This window comes from Lepidochelys kempii, chromosome 9 (assembly GCF_965140265.1).
Source record: "Lepidochelys kempii isolate rLepKem1 chromosome 9, rLepKem1.hap2, whole genome shotgun sequence".
Classification (NCBI taxonomy): Eukaryota; Metazoa; Chordata; order Testudines; family Cheloniidae; genus Lepidochelys; species Lepidochelys kempii.
This window is the reverse complement of record NC_133264.1, coordinates 25,609,245-25,629,517: the sequence shown is the minus strand read 5'-3', so window position 1 is coordinate 25,629,517 and position 20,273 is coordinate 25,609,245. Positions and strand designations below refer to the sequence as shown.

General features: G+C 35.3%; 1 protein-coding gene across 4 annotated transcripts in view; it reads right to left on the bottom strand.

Moving 5' to 3' along the window:
• Positions 1–20,273, bottom strand: part of DHX36 (DEAH-box helicase 36) — a 41,718-nt gene that overhangs the window by 5,730 nt on the left and 15,715 nt on the right. For 3 of the 4 annotated variants that reach the window (XM_073359633.1, XM_073359634.1, XM_073359635.1), the window contains 17 exons: positions 19,527–19,606; positions 18,188–18,262; positions 17,835–18,001; positions 17,071–17,152; positions 16,261–16,401; positions 14,211–14,313; positions 11,721–11,808; positions 8,648–8,703; positions 7,975–8,039; positions 6,524–6,667; positions 5,601–5,718; positions 4,626–4,724; positions 3,092–3,265; positions 2,685–2,771; positions 1,715–1,798; positions 1,500–1,599; positions 1,324–1,414 (listed from right to left, as the gene is read on the bottom strand). In XM_073359633.1, coding sequence (XP_073215734.1) covers positions 1,324–1,414; positions 1,500–1,599; positions 1,715–1,798; positions 2,685–2,771; positions 3,092–3,265; positions 4,626–4,724; positions 5,601–5,718; positions 6,524–6,667; positions 7,975–8,039; positions 8,648–8,703; positions 11,721–11,808; positions 14,211–14,313; positions 16,261–16,401; positions 17,071–17,152; positions 17,835–18,001; positions 18,188–18,262; positions 19,527–19,606 — 1,754 coding nt within the window. Of the gene's footprint in view, positions 1–458; positions 595–1,323; positions 1,415–1,499; positions 1,600–1,714; positions 1,799–2,684; positions 2,772–3,091; positions 3,266–4,625; positions 4,725–5,600; positions 5,719–6,523; positions 6,668–7,974; positions 8,040–8,647; positions 8,704–11,720; positions 11,809–14,210; positions 14,314–16,260; positions 16,402–17,070; positions 17,153–17,834; positions 18,002–18,187; positions 18,263–19,526; positions 19,607–20,273 lie in introns of all 4 variants that reach the window. The other variant, XR_012160759.1, reaches the window with a different exon arrangement.

Here is a 20,273-nt window from a genome sequence, read left to right as displayed (position 1 = left end):
GTTAGTGAAGCCAGATATAGCACCCAGTTTTTAGGCATTTATATCTAACCGCTATTTCTTTCAAACAGGAAAACATTCATGACATTTTCACCCTTTCTCAAAAGGGAGCACTTATGAGTTTACTTAGAAAGGTTGGCATACAATGCAAATTGCCAAAAAATTCTTGGAAAACACCTGCAAATCACCTGCATATGTGAGCTCTCTCTATAACAGGTACTTGAGATTCAGAGAGTGTAGGAAAATAGAACAAAATATTATTTACAGCAATAATTAGCCCAGTAATCAAGTAAAAGGGTATTGCATGGATAACCTATAGGAATCCTCACTAAATCAAATCCCCTTTTTGAGTCCCCAAGGGAACAAGAGGAGGAGAAACCAACTGCAAGATGCACATTGCATAGTTATTTTCTTCTTTCTGGAGCTCATTATCGTAGAGTTCCAGAATTGAGTACACTTACTTCAGGGCAGTGATTTTCCAAAAGTGGTTCATAAAGCCTTGCTTGCTACTGGCCCACAGAAGGGAGTGTTTTACAAAGTGGGCACTGGGGTGTTGGAAAGAGAGGCAGTCAATAGGAGAACTTCTTGCAAAGTGGTCTGTAGAACAAAACAATTGTTTTAGGCAGCAGTAGAATCCTTCAACTGGGCCAGTGCTGCTCATTTACATTCACCTCGCTTAACCTGGTGGCAGAAATGCAGTATTGCCCCATCCTACTGAGTTGAATGAGGAAGCTACAGAAAACGCTCTTAGGATTGGTTTAACTTTAGTTTTGATTTTGAAAAATGGTAAGGTTGGGGACTCAGTCACTAATGATCTCCAGCACCTAATCAAGCACACTAGGTTCAGTTCAGGCTGAGTGTTAACAAGAACTGGGTCTTCATCAAAGTGGAATGTTGATCAAAGGTGCACTACTCATGCTATTAATATGAGAAACATGTAGATTGTAGGAAGTGGTAAGCAAGTGGACTAGTGCTGCTGGGGTCTCTTTCTTTCCAGCCACCGAAGGGGATGGGAGAGGATGTAATGTCTCAAGTGTAATTGCAGAGAAAAACTGATAGTGTGATTCTTTGACAGTCATGCTGTTTCCATATTTGCGATATTACACGTTTATGCAACATTGTCAGGTCATCCTTTTAAGGATGTATTTGCAGGTCTCCAACTAAGTATTGCTGATTTAATTAACTGCATAGCTCACATAAATTAACCCACATCTAGGATTAGTTACACAGAAGATTGCATCTAAGTACTTCAAAGTTACTGGTTAACACCTAAAAACCACCTGTGCAGCAAAGAATTTGAATACAAACATGAGATTAAAGCCTTACATTTTTCTCTTTTTGCTAAAGCTTTTACGGATCTTTGCAACTTTTGGATATAAACCAGCACAGATGACTGCTTTGAGTAACTTCTCATTATCTGTAGAAGACAACAAAGTAAATAATGCATTCTACAAACCATGAATTAGACGATCAAATATCCTCTGTCTTTTTCCACTGTTTACCTGAGTTGGTATTAGATTTGGGATCTCGGGGGTTTTTACTACTCACAAACCCAGCTGCAAGGAGATGTTCAGCAAACTGTCCTTTCATGTTAAGCAGCATCTAGGGTACAATATCAGGGTACAACATAACTCTTCTTGGAGAATGATGCTCTGTCAAACATTTTTTTCCCCACAAGTAAACATTTCCTGTCACACCACACTACTAAGATGACTACCTGAAGTGTATTTGAAGAGAGAAAATATTCCCAGCAATAATCCTTTTCACTTCTGAAACCACGTCGCCGGACCTCTTCCCAGCCCTGAAAATACAAAATACTTTCAACTACAGTTCAAAAGGGCACATATTTACTAACATCTATATGTAAAAAACAGAAAAGGGCAAAAAGTATAGCTATACTTTTCCCCAAGGGATCAGAAGTGCACCCTTTTATGTTTGATTTTCATGTAATGCAAATAATCTGCCAGGTGAAGGTAATAGATAGTATATAGAAAAAGTAAAATGACATTTTGATTCATTTTTTGTTTAATCAGTCTAGTTGTGCATTGGATATTTATTTGTTAAAAATTAAGTTTGAGCTCTAATCTTAGCAGTGAATGGAGTTATAACAGCAAACAACAGTTCTTGATGACAACAGCAGTAGCCTGGAGCTAATAGTGCAGCAGGACTTTTAGGCCAAGTATTTTCTTAGTTCTCATTGAAACATGGGAAAAGCTAAAGAAAGAATCTCCCCAAGACTGGTGCAGTCAGTCCCAGCCCCCTGTAGAGTCTGAGAGAAAAATTATGGACTTTGTTGATTTTTAAGGGAGGATGAGTGGAAGTGACTAAAACTAAAAAGAAAAGGTTTGATATCCATGTATTCAATACAAAGCATTTTATATTTAATAGCTATTTAGACATCTGCAACATATCTATGAAGTTACCCTTTCTCCCCACCTCTCCCTAATGCTACCAACAGGGAATTAGGTTATTACTACTACTATCATGTCAGAAACAAGGTTCTGAAACACTAGCAGGGCAAACACGGTTTTGTGTTGTGTGAAGAGGCCATACACAAATGCTTTGTGAGTGTATGGGAATGAGATTTGATTTTGAATCAAGTATTTTGTTTCAAGAGTTCTTCAGTTAAACTGAAAGCACAACTTCAAAGGCTAAGCCAACTGAACATTTAATTAAAACGGACTTACCACAAAAGCATTCACAACAGTTAGATGGTCACTTTTAGTATTCTTTGATAATTCTTTTCTTCTTGCATCTGCTACTTTCTCTTTGCCCTTTAAAGAAAACATAAAATTAGAATATACCACACATCCATGACTCTGGCAAGCTATTTTTCTCCCAATTTTTTTTTTTTTTTTTTATAGTAAGGATAAACGTAGCAGTACTCTATGCATGCAAATTAAAGCTACCTCCAATAGGTAACAACAACACTCTATTGTGACAGATTGGTGGGCCACACTTATGGAAAACTTAAATTTTAGATTGACATTTTTAAGCTGAAGTATTTATACTGCCTCTTACTAATATCCTGCCAAGTTTTAAAATGTAAAGAATTTGTTCATTATATTTGCAATTCTCTTTTTAGATACTTTACCAGTGGAATCACAAAGGGGTCCTTGAAGCTGAGGCTGGCTGCAATTGTGAGTACTGGATCTAAGCAACAGAATAAAGCTCCAAAGAGGATCATTTTTCCAATATGTGGCTCAACAGGCAATCGTGCCAAGTGGACACCTAATGGAGTCAGTTCTTCTTGTCTATCCAAAGCATTCTGTTAGAAAAAGAAACACACTTCTTGAATATGGGGGTAGGAGAAGAATTTTTTGAAAACAGGCATTGTACCTAGTGAAGAAGGGGAAAACATGACAGCTGAAGAATCAAGAATCAAACTTGAATTTTTTTGAGTTTAATTTATGTATTATGCAATACAGAACATGGAGCGCTAGAATGTCTTCAAGAAGGCTACTTTAACAACAATCATCCTTTTATTTAGGCTTTAAAAAGCTTATTGGTGTTAGTAAAAGTTTATTGGACAAAGTACTTCTTGAGTATGTGAAGGCACTACCCTAGATGGAAAAAAGAGACAACAACAATAGATTTGAAGACACTATAAAGTGCTCTTCTGGTTTTTTTTTTACTCCATTTGTTACCATTCCTACATCTTTTCCCCTTTCTGTTCTGGACTCTGTTTATCCCTCCTTTTGCTACTAATGTTCTCTTCCCACGCCCCTACCAACTATGCCACCGAGTTTTTCCTTCTGCTTAAACTTGTTCACAATCCCTTCAACTTGTGAATAAGGTTGTGGATCCTTCCAAATGCTGCACTGCAACTAAACAGGCTGCTTCAATTGATATGCGTAGGTAACAAAAAGTACCAACTGAAAAATCATCAGCACAAGTGTGTCACTAAACCCTATCATCTGAAAACCAAAGCTGCACTTGACAACTGATTGACACTTCAAAGTGACTTTTCTATCTTAGTTTATTGGCCTCAGTCCCCACTTATGCCTGTGATCCTATTGCCATTCAAGTGGCTGTTCACAATTAGATTCTTCCTCCCAATTACTTTTATTTTCCATGGAAAAATCTCAAAACACTTCATCGATCTGGCTATTTTGGGATGTCTTAGGTAGACACAGTCATAAGCAGATGGCACAGTTTTCAAGCAGCAGAGACAGGGGAATTAAAGCTCCGCTGGGAAACCTCAAGAAAAGGTTGTATAAATGTGAATAATTTAGAAAGTCAAGTTCCTGGAGAGTGACTTTAATCTGGTACAGTAAACATTTTCAATATTTAAAATAAAATTAAAATTATTTCCCCTTTGTACCTCAGTCACACAGGACCCTGGAAGGCAGGTCACTGGTTAGTACCAGTCACTGCATACCTCTTATGGCATGAGAGAAAGTGTAGTGCCTCCAGTGAGTAAAGTACAGCCTGGATGCAGATAGAGCCACTAGAAGCTGACTGGCTCCAATAACCAAAATGCATATAATCAGCAAGGTCTGAATTATCTTATAATAAGGTAACTCAGCAATATTACTCAGTACTGATCTTAGAGTGACTTCTGTAGTTCGATATGTCAACACAATGAACCATAACGTGCTCTAGCATATGTTTAAGTATTAGTTTACCAGTTCCATTAGATGATTTATGGACAACATCACAGCTTCACGAGATGGTGGATCCATTAGCCTACTCAGAAAATAAGCAATTCCACCAAGCCTTAGAATCTGAAATAAAAGAGATGCAAGTTCTGACAGATATGATTCTGAGTGCACATTATGTGTTACCACTAATTCACTGTACATTTGCAGACCTCTGAGCTGCTACTCCCTAATTTGCAAAGTTACTAATACATCAGAACTTTTAAGTTTGAATTTCACTAGGTTAGTGAACTCAGATTTATCAAGTGTTCCTTTATTTTCCTACAATCACTTAAATTCCGAAAAAAATGAAAAGGTATTAGTGCAGTCACAAGTTTTGTTTAGGACTCCACTCCTCATCTGAGGTACACGTCCAGCACTTGTGTCAACAATTGTTACAAGTCATGAACGTCATCGTTTTTGTTTAAATTATCTCCATGACTTTATATTTGAGGATGTGTGAGTGACAGCAAATAGTTCAGCCAATTTCCCTGAAAATTGCCATGTCAAAACTACTAAAGAAACAAACTCAATAAAAGTAATGACACAAAATGGCAAGCATGTGAACTCAGTCAGCTTTAATCGTTTTTAGTAAACTATGTGACACCCATCTCTGAGGTGCCATGTCTTATGACCTGCTAATGAACAGGAAGAAAAAAATTCTCTGGCTTGTGGGAATATGAATTCATGGAAACAGCATAATTCAGATTTACTTTAATAGAGTTCATCTTTTATTTAATATTAAATCAGGTATTTAGGAGACTATTACAAATTACTTAAAAGTATGGGCTGTCAAATAGTCTGTCAAACAGTTGTAATCTGTTATATCAAGTTATGCTTAGGAACAACCTCAGGCTCAGAGTAAGTTTTTGAGCACAGTACCTAATGCCAAACACTTCATTCTCTTATCAGCATGCAAAGGTTCTAATATATTAGAACAACTAACCCATATCAGATAATTACCTTGATTTGTAAACAAAGTTCTTCCAAAGGTGTCCTTAGGATTTCCGGTAATTGATAATCATCCAGTAGGCTGGCACGTAGACCATTGTATAGATGATAACAGTGACCCGGCTGGACTCTAATATTCAAAATGTGTAAGAAATATTTTGTCTTTCAACAATACTTACAACTACATTGACAGCTTCTCCCAAACACTCAAAAATTAATAGTATATTCCCCCAAAATCAAAAATTTCCAAAATTCATAGTATATCCCAAAACACTTCAAGGCATTAAAATAAAGGTATACAAGTTAAAAGGTGTATTCAAATGGGGTGAAAAAAGAAATGTCAGAGTTTTGAAATACAACGAAGAGCCAATAAGGCAGAAGGATACAGGAGGAATGTTTCAGACAGCAGAAGCACTAGAGAACAACAAACCAATGGTGGCAACATGTAATGAAGGAGCAGTGAAATGGTTGAAGGGGGAGCACAGACAAGGTCTTATGAGCTAGACAACAAGGGGTCCATGTAGTGTTTGACTAGTAAAGCAGTTTTTAAGTTTACAGACAAATGTTTGCTTCAATATACTTCATTCTCCCAAGGTGTGAAGATGAAGAGGTAACATAAGACTAACAACACCATGGAGTTTAAAAAATTCAGTACTACTACTAGAAATATTCAAAAGCCAATCAAGTTAAATAAGAACTCATACCCAGAACTATGCCAGAGTCATTCCACAGGAAAAGAATGAGACAGTCATACTGGCTTATGCTTTATAATGGAAAGTGAAAAACAGAATAGAAAGCACTTGAAAGTGTCTTAAGGTACACTACTGTAATTGATTGAAAGTTGAAAACTTTAATGTCTAATGTGATCACATTTGTTTCCATTTTAGAGTTTATTGCCACAGAAATTTTCTGATATCGATAGTCATTTCTCTTACCTTCCTGCTCGACCTTTCCTTTGTTTGGCATTAGCTTTACTAACCCACTCTGCTGCCATTGTGCTAATGTTGTTCTGTGTATCAAAGTGAGTTTCTTTTATTTTTCCTCCATCTATGACGTACACCACATCATCAATAGTAATGCTGTCAAAAATAAGTGGTTTTCTTACTTTACAGTATGCATAGAAAAGTTATTCTACAGAGTGCAGGATATACTTTATCTACTTGCTGTACTAATTGATTAATTATATTTACAAACTTCATTGGTGTCATTTTAAGAGCTCTGCAAATACAACAAATGAAACTTATTTGCTGCATGTCAAGAGAATAGAGGGACAATCCTGCACACATTTTAAAAACATTCATTTCACATTTCTCTGAAGTAAGGCTAAGCAGCTCCTGCTCTGCTGAAGCACAACAGCAAGTATAATGTAGTGATAATATTATTTGGTATCACTCACTAGTAGATGCCACATTACCACAGAATCATTCTAAAAGGGGCAAATAAGTGGAAGATGTGTGTGTGTTTTTAAAAACGCATTTCATATACCAAAAACAGTAAGATTAATTCTCCAAAGCCATGCCATATGCTAAAAGAATTTCTAAAGCTTTGCCATGAACTGAAATCGACACTTACATGAGCCCCTGCAGATGATCTCCATGCTTCAGCAGGACTCATAGCTGAAGCTATCTGGCATAGTTTACATTACATGTTATAAGAAAGTATGGAAGATTTACAGAAGGATGCTCTAGTTTTAAATAAATATAGAAAGTAATGGACAGAACTTAAGAAAACATAAGCATGGTAAAAAGGGGCTAATGTACATTAGCTTAATTTATATGAAAAGTCTGACCAATACTTAAAAAGCTTCAAGCATCTAAAGATGGCATTATGGAAGCTCATGTTTATTGTCTTAACTTCTATATTTTCTCAGTTTACAAGTGAAAATGTGGTTTAACTGTCAGCTCTGCAAACTCAACATGGGATCTTACAGTCAATTTGTATATTTTCTGAAGCATGAACTGTCAATATTCTACAGTGGAATGTAGTCAACAGTCATGTTGATGAGCAATGCAAAAAAGAGACAACCAGGCCCTGCAGTGGTAACAGGATTCAAATAAAGAGGTAAAAAGCTTGTCAGGAGTAGTAAGTAGCTCAGATTAATAATACTACAGATCTGTTCACTGAGTCACTTTATGACCATTCCACAGAGCAATCAGCTTCCAATAAAAAGGTTTGAAGATTTAATCAATCTAGTCTAGCATATTTATAAAGAAAAAATCCCTAATTCACTGTACCACCTATTTATGAATAACCAAATGCATGTTATTAGAAATATTTAACAGATTTACATTTTTGCTTTAATGTTATGATTTAGCATTTATTTTGCAAGAATTGTGTTATTTGATTAAAACGTGGCTACCTACGTAGAAACAAAAATATGTTTTACCTAGTCTCTGCAATGTTGGTAGCAATTACAATTTTCCGTACTCCAGGAGGGGTCTTTTTAAAAACCTGAAAAGATATATAATTAACAGAAGTAAAACAGACTATTTATCAAAACCAAACAAAGCACAAAGTCATTCTGAGTGTTTTGCAGGTCTGAACAGTTACACTTGCCCTCCTATCTGTTTTCCAGCAACTGCTTTCATGCAGTTAACGGACTTGGAAATTGTTTGTGAAAGGATCCCTATCATAGAACTTCAATAATTCACGTGTATTCCCTAAATATAGTTAAACATAAGTATATTATGGTGATGAATATCTTCTTTAATAAGAGTATTTTATACACATACACGTGTGCGCTAAACAATGCAATAATCAACACCATGTTCAAAGGTACCTGCAGCAGTGCTATCTGGATAGATAAGCACTATAAAAATACAAATGGACTATTTCCTACAAGCCAAAGAGAAATTTAACACTTAGTTTTATTTCAAATTATGCCTTAGCTATATTTGGGGGGGGGGGGAAGGAACCTATAGCAAAACATTTTTATCCTCAAAATCTATGTGTTCAGAAGATTTCACTTGAAACAAAAAGACATTTATTATAATTTACCAATGTTTACTATATAGTTTAACACAATAAAAGTTAAGAATATTGTAAGTAATGAAACATACCTGTGTCTGATTAACAGTAGGCATCAGTGAATGCAGAGGTATAATAATGAATCTATCTGAAAGTTAAAACAGTAAACATAATGGTATGTCATGGAAAATTCAATGCTGTACTGCAAAACTAAATCTGGACACAAAGGATAAAAAAGGAGGAGCTGTAAATCTACTGTTTCTCAATCCTAGTCACCTTTCTTCAAACAGGTATAAATGTACTTTCCAGTACTTTGGTAATACATTATACCTAAGTTAACGCTTCTTTTGACCACACCATATCCAGCTAACCTGCATTACTCTAAATTTTCATTGGAGAAAGAGGATGAAAAACTTACTAAATACAGAATTATGTCCCAGTCTGAACAGGTCATATCTCTGTTAGGTTGTTCAGGATATGAGCATCTACAATTAAAGTTAAAAAAAACCTACACACATTCCTGTGCCAAACAAACATATTAAAATAATGTTTAGCTATAACTATGCTGAGGTTTTTGACAAGCATAGCTACATGGCAATCACCCAGTTTCTCCGGATAAAGAACTCATTTCTCTCTATAAACAGTCTTCCATTTTGGATCTAGCACAACAAGTCAGATTCATATACCATCAATTCAAGAAACAACACGTTGATTCAAATGACCACTCAGTTATTTTGAATGGACTCTGTGATTCTGAAATATTTCCATTTCTAAAATTAGTGACATTTCACTAATAAGAAGGACATTAATTCAAAACACTCCAAAACAGGAGGGTTAAGCCTGTTCTATATGCACTACATTAATGACAGCAGCCTTAAAAATTCTGCTCAAGTGTTAACCTTGAACGAAGGATCAAGGGCAAAAAGTGTGTTCTCACCCAATACGGTGAAACTTAAATAGAAACAAACATACAGAGCATTCTGTTGAGATACAGATGTAACCCTTTCATTTTAAAGTCTTTTTCTTAAGTTCTACAAGCTTTTGCAATTGTGACAAAATTGTACTTTTGTGTTCGGCCATTTGATTTTGGGATTAAAAAAGTTATATGAAATAATGCAGTTTAATTTAACTGATACATTATGGAAAAATTACCAGTTTCCATGGAGTTTTTAAAAGGTTAACACATTTCTAATGAGTTAATTTGTGATCAGTTGCATCTTCAATCCATATTCTATCAGATGCTTTGTTCAGGTTCCACACTAACATATAAGCAATACTACAGAGAACAAAAGTGGCTTCTGCTGGCAATGCAGTACTGGCTGGTTAATGACAGATGAAGTGCTTAGCAACAAGCTGACTGTCAGCATTGAAAATATGAGCCAATGGCCTTCCAGTTGGTCAACAGCAAAGTCGTCAGCAAAAAGAAGAGAAAGGCGGCAGTCAGCCACAGGAAAATATTTTAAACCATTGTCCTTGGTTTAATTCTAAAAATCATAGCATCCATTTATAGTGGCCCTCTAAGCATATCTGTGCTGTAACATCTGTATCTTTAGGGTAATTTTAAGATTTTGAAAAAAAAGGAAACTGGTAAGATCTGTGGAACAGAACTTGCTGTACTGTATTTGGGACTAGTTAGCATAACTTGAGAGCTTCTAAATATGCAAAAACCAAAAAATCATTTAGTATCAGTTCTGCAGATACTTGATTGAAAGCATTTGCAATATACCAAGAGTGGTGTTTAAGAGATCACCTATCTTTACTGTTTTATCTATACCTAGTATCAAATGTGGCAACAATTTGTTGCTGTGGAAATTACCATCTTTGGAATTATCACTGGAGGTAGGAATATACTCCATGTTTGTGTTTTTATACAATGGTACTTTGTACACCTGTATTCTTGTGATGAAAACCAGTTTTAACTTACAAGTCCAGAAGTGAACGCTTTATATATAGGCTTGGCTAAATTCACTTTTAATTTTTTTAAAATAAATTCAATGGATAATATCAATGTTTGTTTTAAAGTATATTTTCAATTTCTAGAAATTAAAATTTTTCATAGATGCAGGAATTATTGGGGGGGGTGTCAAACAATTATTTAATGAGAGTAGACAATGAGATTAAAAAAAGTTAAAGCTTTATAACTATTAAAAATCAAATTGTCAACATCACATCAAAATATACAAATTAAATATCCTTAAACCAAACTCTAATAAGTCCTCAAGCAGCATTTTTCTGACTTTGCCTGTGTGTAAATTTCATTGGTCATCGATGAAAATATTTTTGGTTGGTTTGTGGGTGTACTATGAAATCAATGTTTATAGATAAAAATCTAATCCTTCTAAGCCTATTAATATACCTGTCCACTTCAATACTTAGGCTATGTCTACACTGCAATTAGAAAACCATGGCTGGCCCAAGCTGGCTGACTTGGACTAAGGGGCTGTTTAATTGCAGTATAGACGTTCCGGCTTGGGCTGGAATCTAGGCTCTGGAACACTCATCTCACAGGTCTTAGAGCTTGGACCCTGTGAGATGGGAAGGTCCCACAGCCCAGGCTCCAGTCTGAACATCTGTACCACAATTAAACAGCCCCTTAGTTCAAATCAGCTGACAAGCCAGCCACGGGTTTTTAACTGCAATATAAACATACTGTTAGTTCCCTTCAACAATTGCTATCTGAAGCAGCAACACTTCCCCAAACCACTGGTATCTAAAGCACAGGGCAAACAGTTCAGTGGCAGGAGGGAATAAAAGCACCACTGGGGACAGAATTATAACAAAGCTTTGTAGAAGAAATAAGTTTTAAAGGAGTTGTCAACAGCAAAGAGGAAGGAAAAAAGGAAAGTTCATATTTGGATAGAGATGGACCATCCAGGAGAGTTCTGTATATGAGAATGGACAGAAGGAGGGAGATGTGGCTTTGAGAGTCATCAACGTGGAGATGGAAACTCAACCATGGGAATAAATGTCATCGGCAAGATCTTTGGATGAAAGACAATACATAAAGCGCAAAGATATCGTATATATAATGAGCACAGAGAGGAGGGAGCTAGGAAAAGAATAGAGGGATGCCAACAAAGATGGAGAAGCGGATGAACCAGAAAAGTTGCTGAAGAAATGGTCACTAAGAAAGAACAAAATGCTATTCTTATAATTATTTTTTACCTGACTTAAACATGACTTGTGACATCAAGAGGTCATGTAAAGTGCTAATATTGTCCCAGCCTGGGAGAAACACCAGTATTGCACCATCCTATACATGAATGGAAAAAGAGATTAAATTACATACTAAATACTCAAACATTTGTACATTTGTGTAAATATCTTGGATAGATGACATTTAACTTGAGGCACTACTGAATCAAATATTCCACAAAATTTTATGAGCTTTTTTTTTTTTTTTAAAACAGGAATGACTGCATACATTTTATCTGAATTTTAAAAAAATTCCAATGGAAATTTGATTTTAAAAGGTTCTATAGTGTTTGCAATCCACAATATTGTAGCTCTGCACTAGTTTGAGAAACTGACAGTGTAACTAAATAAGAGAACTATGAACAAGTCTATTTTAATTTTCCAAACAAAAGAATGCAAAGTAAGCAGCACAAACAGCAAAAAGTTATTTTTCTCAGGTTTTAATTATCTAACAAGTTATTTGTAACATAGGAAATCTGATATTTATAAATATGGTTTTTTTGATACCCGACTATCCCTTTAAAATAAGGTAACAGTCAACAGATGCGTTGCTTGTCCAAAGAAGGCAGAATTATTCCATGGTCCACTTATTTCTTCCTATAATTAAGTCATATTGCAGTGCTTGATATCCATTATACTGTCTCAAGTGTAGAACCTTTATGACAATGTATATAAGTAACAAATATCTTTTTCTCAGAATTTCATTAGGGATTTTAATCACTAATGTATTCCTGCATATTCCGTGACATACTTTCTCAAATAAAAACCAGCAGAATGAAACTTGAATTCTAAATAAGCTTAACTTAAAGAGAAAACAATTACCACACTGGATCAGACCCAATGGCAATCTAGTCTGGTATCCTGCTTCTAGCACCAGCAAAAGCACGATGCTGCAGAAGTAAGCAATAGTAAGAATTCAAGTCCATTAATTTTTAAGCAAACAAAACATAACTGATTGGGTTAGATGTGTAATTAGGCACATACAGAGGTGTAATGGGGTAATGTAATTCCAGGGCTAACTAAAAAAAAAAAAAAATACAAAAGCTGTATTAACTATTAATACTAAGTTTATAGTTTACAAGTTAACAGCCTTAAAACAAGCCAGGACAAGAGCCTCCTAGTTGTGTGTTTAGTAAACATCTGAACTAATAGGACATCATTAAATTATAATAATTCACAGGCTTCACTGCATTTACTCAGCTGAAATAATTTAAACTATTTGCCCAGTACATGATACCTTAAAGGAATAAATTACAACTCAAAACAGTACAGTTAATTTTTCTACCCATTTGTCAACAAAGAGCAAGAAGGTGGAAGGCTGGTGATTTACTTTTATGTTCATGAAGTTTCCAGGCAGTGTTTTTAATGTGATTTTGCACAATTAAATTCTTCACTACATTCTTTGATTACTACACTACTGATATCGCTTTTGACGTACACATTGAGTACAACAATGAATTTAAAGATATCAACTAGCAATAAATGCATTTAAATTTTATGCTACCTTCCATCAAAGGACTGCAAAACACTTCACAAATAATTTATTAAGCCTTAATATCCAATTAAACTATTACTCCCACTTAACAGATGGGAAAAAACAAGGTGTGTCAATGTCAGAACTAGTAGGAGATTCTCAGACATCTAGCTCTGTGCTTTATTCACTAAACAATGCTCCCTGTCTAGGTAATAAGGGCTATGTAATATGGTTCAGTATCACTAAGAGAAGCATGAATTTTTTAGGGTGAGATTCTCAAAGCTGCTACGAAGATTTAGATGCAAACTCTTGTCAAAGGCCCCTATTCAGGAAGGCACTTATGCACTTCCTTACTTTAAGCACATGCTTAAATCTTGTTGACTTCAACAAGGCATGTGCTTAAGTGCATTCCTGAATCAGAGCCTTAAATGAAAATTATGCACTAAAGCCTACAGGTGATTATGAAAATCTCAGTCTCAATGTAGTGATGTAACCCAAAATAATTTCCATCTACGTTTTGACATTTTTAGTGACTGCTGATCACAATGCAGAATTTCCTGAAGTGTGGTGTCATGTTCTAACGTTGTATCCTTTTCCCATGGCTGTTAAAATAGATCACACCTAATATTTTTATTGTAACACTACTGAAACCAGAGAAGAATCTTAACTTAAAATATTTTATTTGGAGTGAGTGATTTTGTAAAAAATATAAATCCAATGGGAACATGCACAAGCCCGTATAAGGCTTTTGTTCCTTTAGATATGTAGCTCCTAGTGGGAGGAAAAACAGTTTGCTAAGCAGTATGACTTGAGAACATTTATAGGATTGATTGTTAGTGGCAGATTTTTGGTTTCAGCATAATAATTCAAATCTATAATTAAAATCGAGCTTTCTGAAAACTGTTAGACACCATGAGTCAAGTGATCTTAGCTAGAAAGAAAATTAACTTATTAAAATAAGTTACGCAAATCATAGAGAAACTCACCTCTTCCTCTAGGACAATGTGTCTGATAAGTGCAGCTATAAGGTCAAGATCAATCTTGTCATCATCCATCATTTCCAATGCATCTATAGTACCTGCTGAATACCTATAGTGTGTACATAATGACAGGTTTTAAGAAAAAAAACATTCACTCATTTCAAGTGTTTCTATTACAAGGCAATTGCAATTTGACAGCAAAGAAAATGCAGTATTCTTGTATGATATAGTTCTCTTTTGTTTATACACTAGACTTGCATAGATCTATACCACATTTGCCCTAGATTTAGAGTCTGGAATAATGTGAGAGCTTTAAGACAATGATACTTTGCTCTAAATAATTTGAGACAGTTAGGTCACACTATGACAGACATAAAATTAGTACAAAGTGAGACTGCATAATATTTAGCCCATGTACTTAACATATACAAAATGTTTTGAGTTCCATTGATAAGCAAAGTGAAGTGTCAAGTTTCTGAATATAACATGTCCAAATTAAGCTAAATTAATTATTTGGTTTAACAAAGTTGCTGCAGCCAAATATTTCATGCTTCACCATTCAAACTAATTAAGTGCCTCAGGGACTTAACTCTTCAAGCCAGCAGTTATCCAATCAGTGAAGACCTTGGAATGCATTATAAATGAGTCATTAAAAATCACTGAAGTTCCAGCAAAAAGGGGAAGGAAGAGAAGTCTGAGAGGAGAAAGTGGTGAACTTTGAAAAAGACAGGGATGACAAGTGAAGCAACATGTCCCTGTGGTGGGGAACATGTTGCACAACTTTTTTTTTAAAATCATTTTTCCATTGCTTGAATGTTGTAGTGTAAAGCTCTGAAAAGTGGGGCAAAAAAGGTGTTTACTGGGTTCCTGAAAAGGAGATCTTCCTTCCTTATCCCTGTCATGACCCTATTGAAGGAAAAACAGGTGAGACATGATGGGGTTAAGATAACTTTTGCTCCCCAGTCACCCTATTTCCATTCCCCCTCCTGCAGGAAATTACTCCTCAAAAGCCTGTGGGCAAGGAAGGCTTAACTGCCTGGGATATTAATGCTGCTACAATTTGTTTTTCTTACCGTAACTGACCAATGCATTTTGCTCAAACAAAATCTCCCATAGAGGAACATGTTTTCGAAAAGAGGTCCACTTGCAAAACTTGTAAATTGACATTTAGGCTTCCAACTGGTCATTTATGGGTAGAATCTTTGTAATTGTGTGTTCAAGTGTAGGCAAACAATTGAGCCACACATATATAATCCAGTTTTGGAGTATGGCCTCAGAATGGACAAAATGGTTAGTATGGTAGGGAAGTGAGCAGGATGTAATTCGTGCAGTCCTGGGAGAAGGATTGGCTGGGTTGTCCATTCACAAAAAATGGATTTCTAGGATGGATTATATCATGCCTCTTGAAATAACCAGTGTAATGTCCATGAGAGCAAAGCAGTGTAAACAACCAAAGGGAAAGGACTGAAAAAAATCAAAGAATATCAGTTAAAATGGTAAGTATAACAAAGGTTTGGTTTATGTTATTTTTAATCCGTTTGTTTAGAGGGTTATGAAGGAATAGTCTGAAGAAAAGGATGTCAAAAATATTTTTAAAACATTGTGGAGTGTTTACTGTTCTGTTTTGTTGATTATGAGGCCAGACTACTAGCAATATCTACTACAAAGGGAAAGATAGAGCAAGTAGGGAAGCCATCAGGGAAATAGTTAGGGATCAGAGTATAAGCAGCCTGACAGTTTGATGAATAGAAAGAATTGTGGACTATACATGTGCATGCCAATAGTAAATGGCGGATTGCGACTTCTGCCCCTACATCAGACTTGGAGTCTGCAACTTTTAATTTAACCAAGCATGTGTGATACTATGCTAGTATGTTGACTCATGTAGAACACACTTACACTTAGCATTGAACTGCACTACTCACAATGTTATAGCCATCTTTATGTAACTGGCAATCATGTTATAAAAACTAATTAATTGCATGTTTCTCAGCTGTAGAAGTACATAGATAATTGGTAATACCGGACAGCATAGAAATGAACAAATAAGACCTACCTTCCTCGCAGCTGCCTTAGATAATCTGGCCATCGTTCTCTATAGATTTCTTCTTTCTCTTCCTTTTCTGGTCTGCTTATGTGTCCTTGCATAAAGCCCTTCTTCAACCGTGGTCTGCAATCTGTATCTTTTGGAGTATATCTAAAGTACATATTTATTATGGTAATTTAATATTTTATTTTAATTTAAAAATTAAAAAAAACCACTTCTTAAAGGCTAACAAATACATTGGTGATTCAGCCCACTGATAATATCGTGCAAGATTTTAGTTGTACCTTGTAATATTATGCTTTAAAGAAAAACAGCTGAAGAAGCCTTATCTACAAAGTGGGCTCCATTTCTACAAAGCATAAAAATAGGCAGAAAAAGAATTATTGAAGTTTCTCTAGCTACCTGAAAATGCAAAGATGATCAAGCATTTTAACATGAATAACTGACCTAGTTTGGGAGGGGGAAAAAAATAAAAAACCAAAGGACTTCAAGTTGAGATTTTTTTTTTTAATTTGATTTTGACTACTGACAGCATCTTGCTAAAAATATGATGCCATTTGTGAAAACACAGAAAAAACTACTGAATTTTCCATGGTCAAAAATGCTTTTTTAAAAACAAGATGTTTGCCATCAGTTCAGAAATGTCAGTTGTCATTTGAAACAAGACTGAAATACACATCAATTTATTCATGGTGCGATGCGACTTGCAACTGTGGAAAATCCAAACTGCTAGGCTGAGTAAAAGTGAACATCATTCTACATATTTGCCTAGTAGTATCCAACAGTTATGTGGATCTTTACTTTCAGAAATAGACTGACCTTAACTTTTCAATTGTGTCTTCCAAAAGATATTCCACAACAGGGAAGGTGAATCCAGGTATATGGATCATGGGACAATTGTCTATTGAGGAAGAGTGCAACTTCTTAATTCTTAGAAAACTAATAAAATATACTTAATACTGTAACAATATTCTATATCAAAAATAGTTACAAAAAATGTCAAACAGTTCCTTTCTACTTAACTGCATATCTATTAAGTTTGATTTTCATGTACACTTAATGCTTGTGAAAAGTATCAAGTTAACACCCCCAGAAAGTCACTAAATAGACCACCACAGGCAACAGCAGTGCATACTTCTCTATGTTCTAACCAATGTGACTGAAACCCAAGGCAGATGAACCACTTGTAGACTGGCTGGAATACCACAGGAAGATTTGCACTGCCTATCACTCACTCATGCCCTCTTCGGGTGCTAAATGAGAGTTTTAAAAATTAAAGATAATGCCAACCTCCGTTTGGCAACTTATAGTGTTCAGAACTGTAGAGTTAATGCAAGGCATCTCATGGAGGAAAACAAAAGCAGCAATACAGAACCATGATGGGATAAATCAAGGAATCTCTAAGATTGCACCCTACTTTGAGGCCTCTTAACATTGATATAATCATTGTTTTTGATTTAAGTCAAACCCACACTTTTCTTTTTTTAAAACCGCATTATTAAAAAGTACAAGTCCAAAATATATAGCAAATATTAAGTATGTTACATATCTTATAAATATTACAATTCAAGCATATCACCCACCAAAATATTCTGAAAATTTCTCAGCATTCAAAGTAGCACTCATCAGTATTACTTTCAGGTCTGGTCGAACATTTAGAAGATCTTTAATAACAGTCATTAAGACATCTGATTGAAGATTTCTTTCATGGATTTCATCAAGAATAACATGACTAACACTGGACAACTGCCTAAAATAAAAGAACGCAAAGTTGATAACATTTATGTTTAGCAGAAGCAAGGCATTTAAAAAAAAAAAGAGAGACAGACACACAAGTGCTAAAGAATGGAAACAAAACACAGAAGCATTAAAAAGCCAGCTCACTAAAACACTGATAGTTGTATTCACTAGTTTCTTTTTAAATATAAATACTTACTTGTCTGATTGGAGCCACTGGAGGACGATTCCTGTTGTACAATACAAAATGGAACCTTGTTTCCTTGGTAACCGACTGAAAAGAGATGCATTAAGAATTCTTGAATTCTCTTTTCTAATATTTTACAAAGTACTTTGAAAGCTCCAAAGCAGAATGCACTTTAAAGTGTCTATAATGACAGTCTACATCATTCAACTTATTCTCTAGGCCTGCTCATTTAGAACTAAATTAGTGCAAAACGGGATTAAGTCAGGGCTAGACCACAGTATGCCTATGATGAGGAATGGATCATTTGCAATCTAACAGTACCAGGCTTTACAGCCATTATTTGTCAGGATTAGCTTTTCCCTACTCATCCCAAATTGTTGTTAGACTAAAGACAAGGCAAAATATTGTTCTCTGTTAAACAGCGTTTATACATGAGAATATAATTTAGCTCCATGAATAATTGTACATCCTGAATAAAAACCATCTGTGTACAAAAACAACACTGAAAGATCAAATTACAGCATATTCTCTATTTTTAGCTTTTCAGCTTAGTTTTTCATTTAAGGATTATTCCAGATACATCAGCACCTACACTAGGGCCCTAAGCCTGCAAACACTGACGCAACATGCTTAACCTTACATGATTTGAATCAGACTATACATGGTAGTCAAATTAAACATATGCATAAATGTTCCCAGGATCAGGGCCTAAAACAGTTGACATTTTTAACTTTAACACTCCCTTCTATATGTCTGTTGTAATAAGGCTGTTTCCAGATTGCACAAGCTGTGATTTTCAACTTGACCAGTCAAATGGTTTCCAGTGTAACCAGAATTAGTACACAAGATATTTTTAAGTCTTTGAACCATAACATTGTTTTGTTCCTTCTCTGCCTCAACCAGATCTCTTATCTCACTCACCTTTTAAGTTCAACAGTTTAAGATGTGCATATTGATAGCCTGTTTACACTGTGCTATTTGTAATCCTTCCACCATGTGGTGTTCATTTTGTTTATCTATAAAGGATTAAAATCCCCTTTAAATTAACAGAATTACAGATTTAAACTTGCTCCCCTGTCACAGGAAAGTAGACTACACTACAAAAATTGACTTCTCACCAATTTAAGTGGCATCAAAGTTCAACCATTGTAGTCAAGCTTTCAAGTAAGTACTTATTTTTCCTCCCAACCATTTACAGGAAAATTGCTCAGGAATCCCCTCTGGGTGAAAGCAGTTAAGTATGTTCTGTCTATGCTTAAAATAGTATTTCAAATTTTCCCGTTTGATTTATATTAGATTTGTCAGTTTACATTCAAGTCAGCATACAAACACCAAGAAAACTATCATTTACCTCTGGAGACGAATTTGGTATCCTGTACTCTTGCCATTACCACACACTTCTGCCCTTTCAGCTGCAACTCTCTCTGCCACCTTAAAATCAAACCAAATAGCATCATGTTAAAAAAAAATAAAAATAAATAAGGCTTATCTGAACTTACAGGTATTCTTCAGTAGAAACTGTCTACCATAAAGAAGTTACATGTCAGTTTATAATAATGCTAAAACTACCTTTAATACCCTCCTCTGATGGATACAGCACTCCTTCGCCACAATCCAGGAACTGGTGTATAACCCAAAATATATTTCAAAAGACAGTAGAGCTGTTTTATAAAGGATGGAACTAAAGGTATTTCAATCCTCCCCCTTATAACTTAATACCATGACATGCAACTCTTTACAGTAGTGGAAATCCTCTTTACAACCCAGCACCTCCTATTTGTACTTAATGGAAACTATGCATTTTGTACATTCTAGTAGTCAAACTTCACGAGATAAACCAAGCTGAGAAACGCTCACCTCTAATTTTCTTTATCAATAGTTTGAGATCGAATTGTTTAGCAACGGTTAGCTGTACTATTCTGTGACCATCACACAGGATTGAGAAATGAGGCTGTAAGCATAGAAGACACTAATTTTTGAAGCTGTGCTGCTTCGTCCAGGAAAGTAATAGGAAAACACTTTCTGGACAGCTCAAGAACAGCAAGACATAAGGTATCCAAAAAGCAAGAGTCTAAGTACAGACCCTTTCACATTTTCC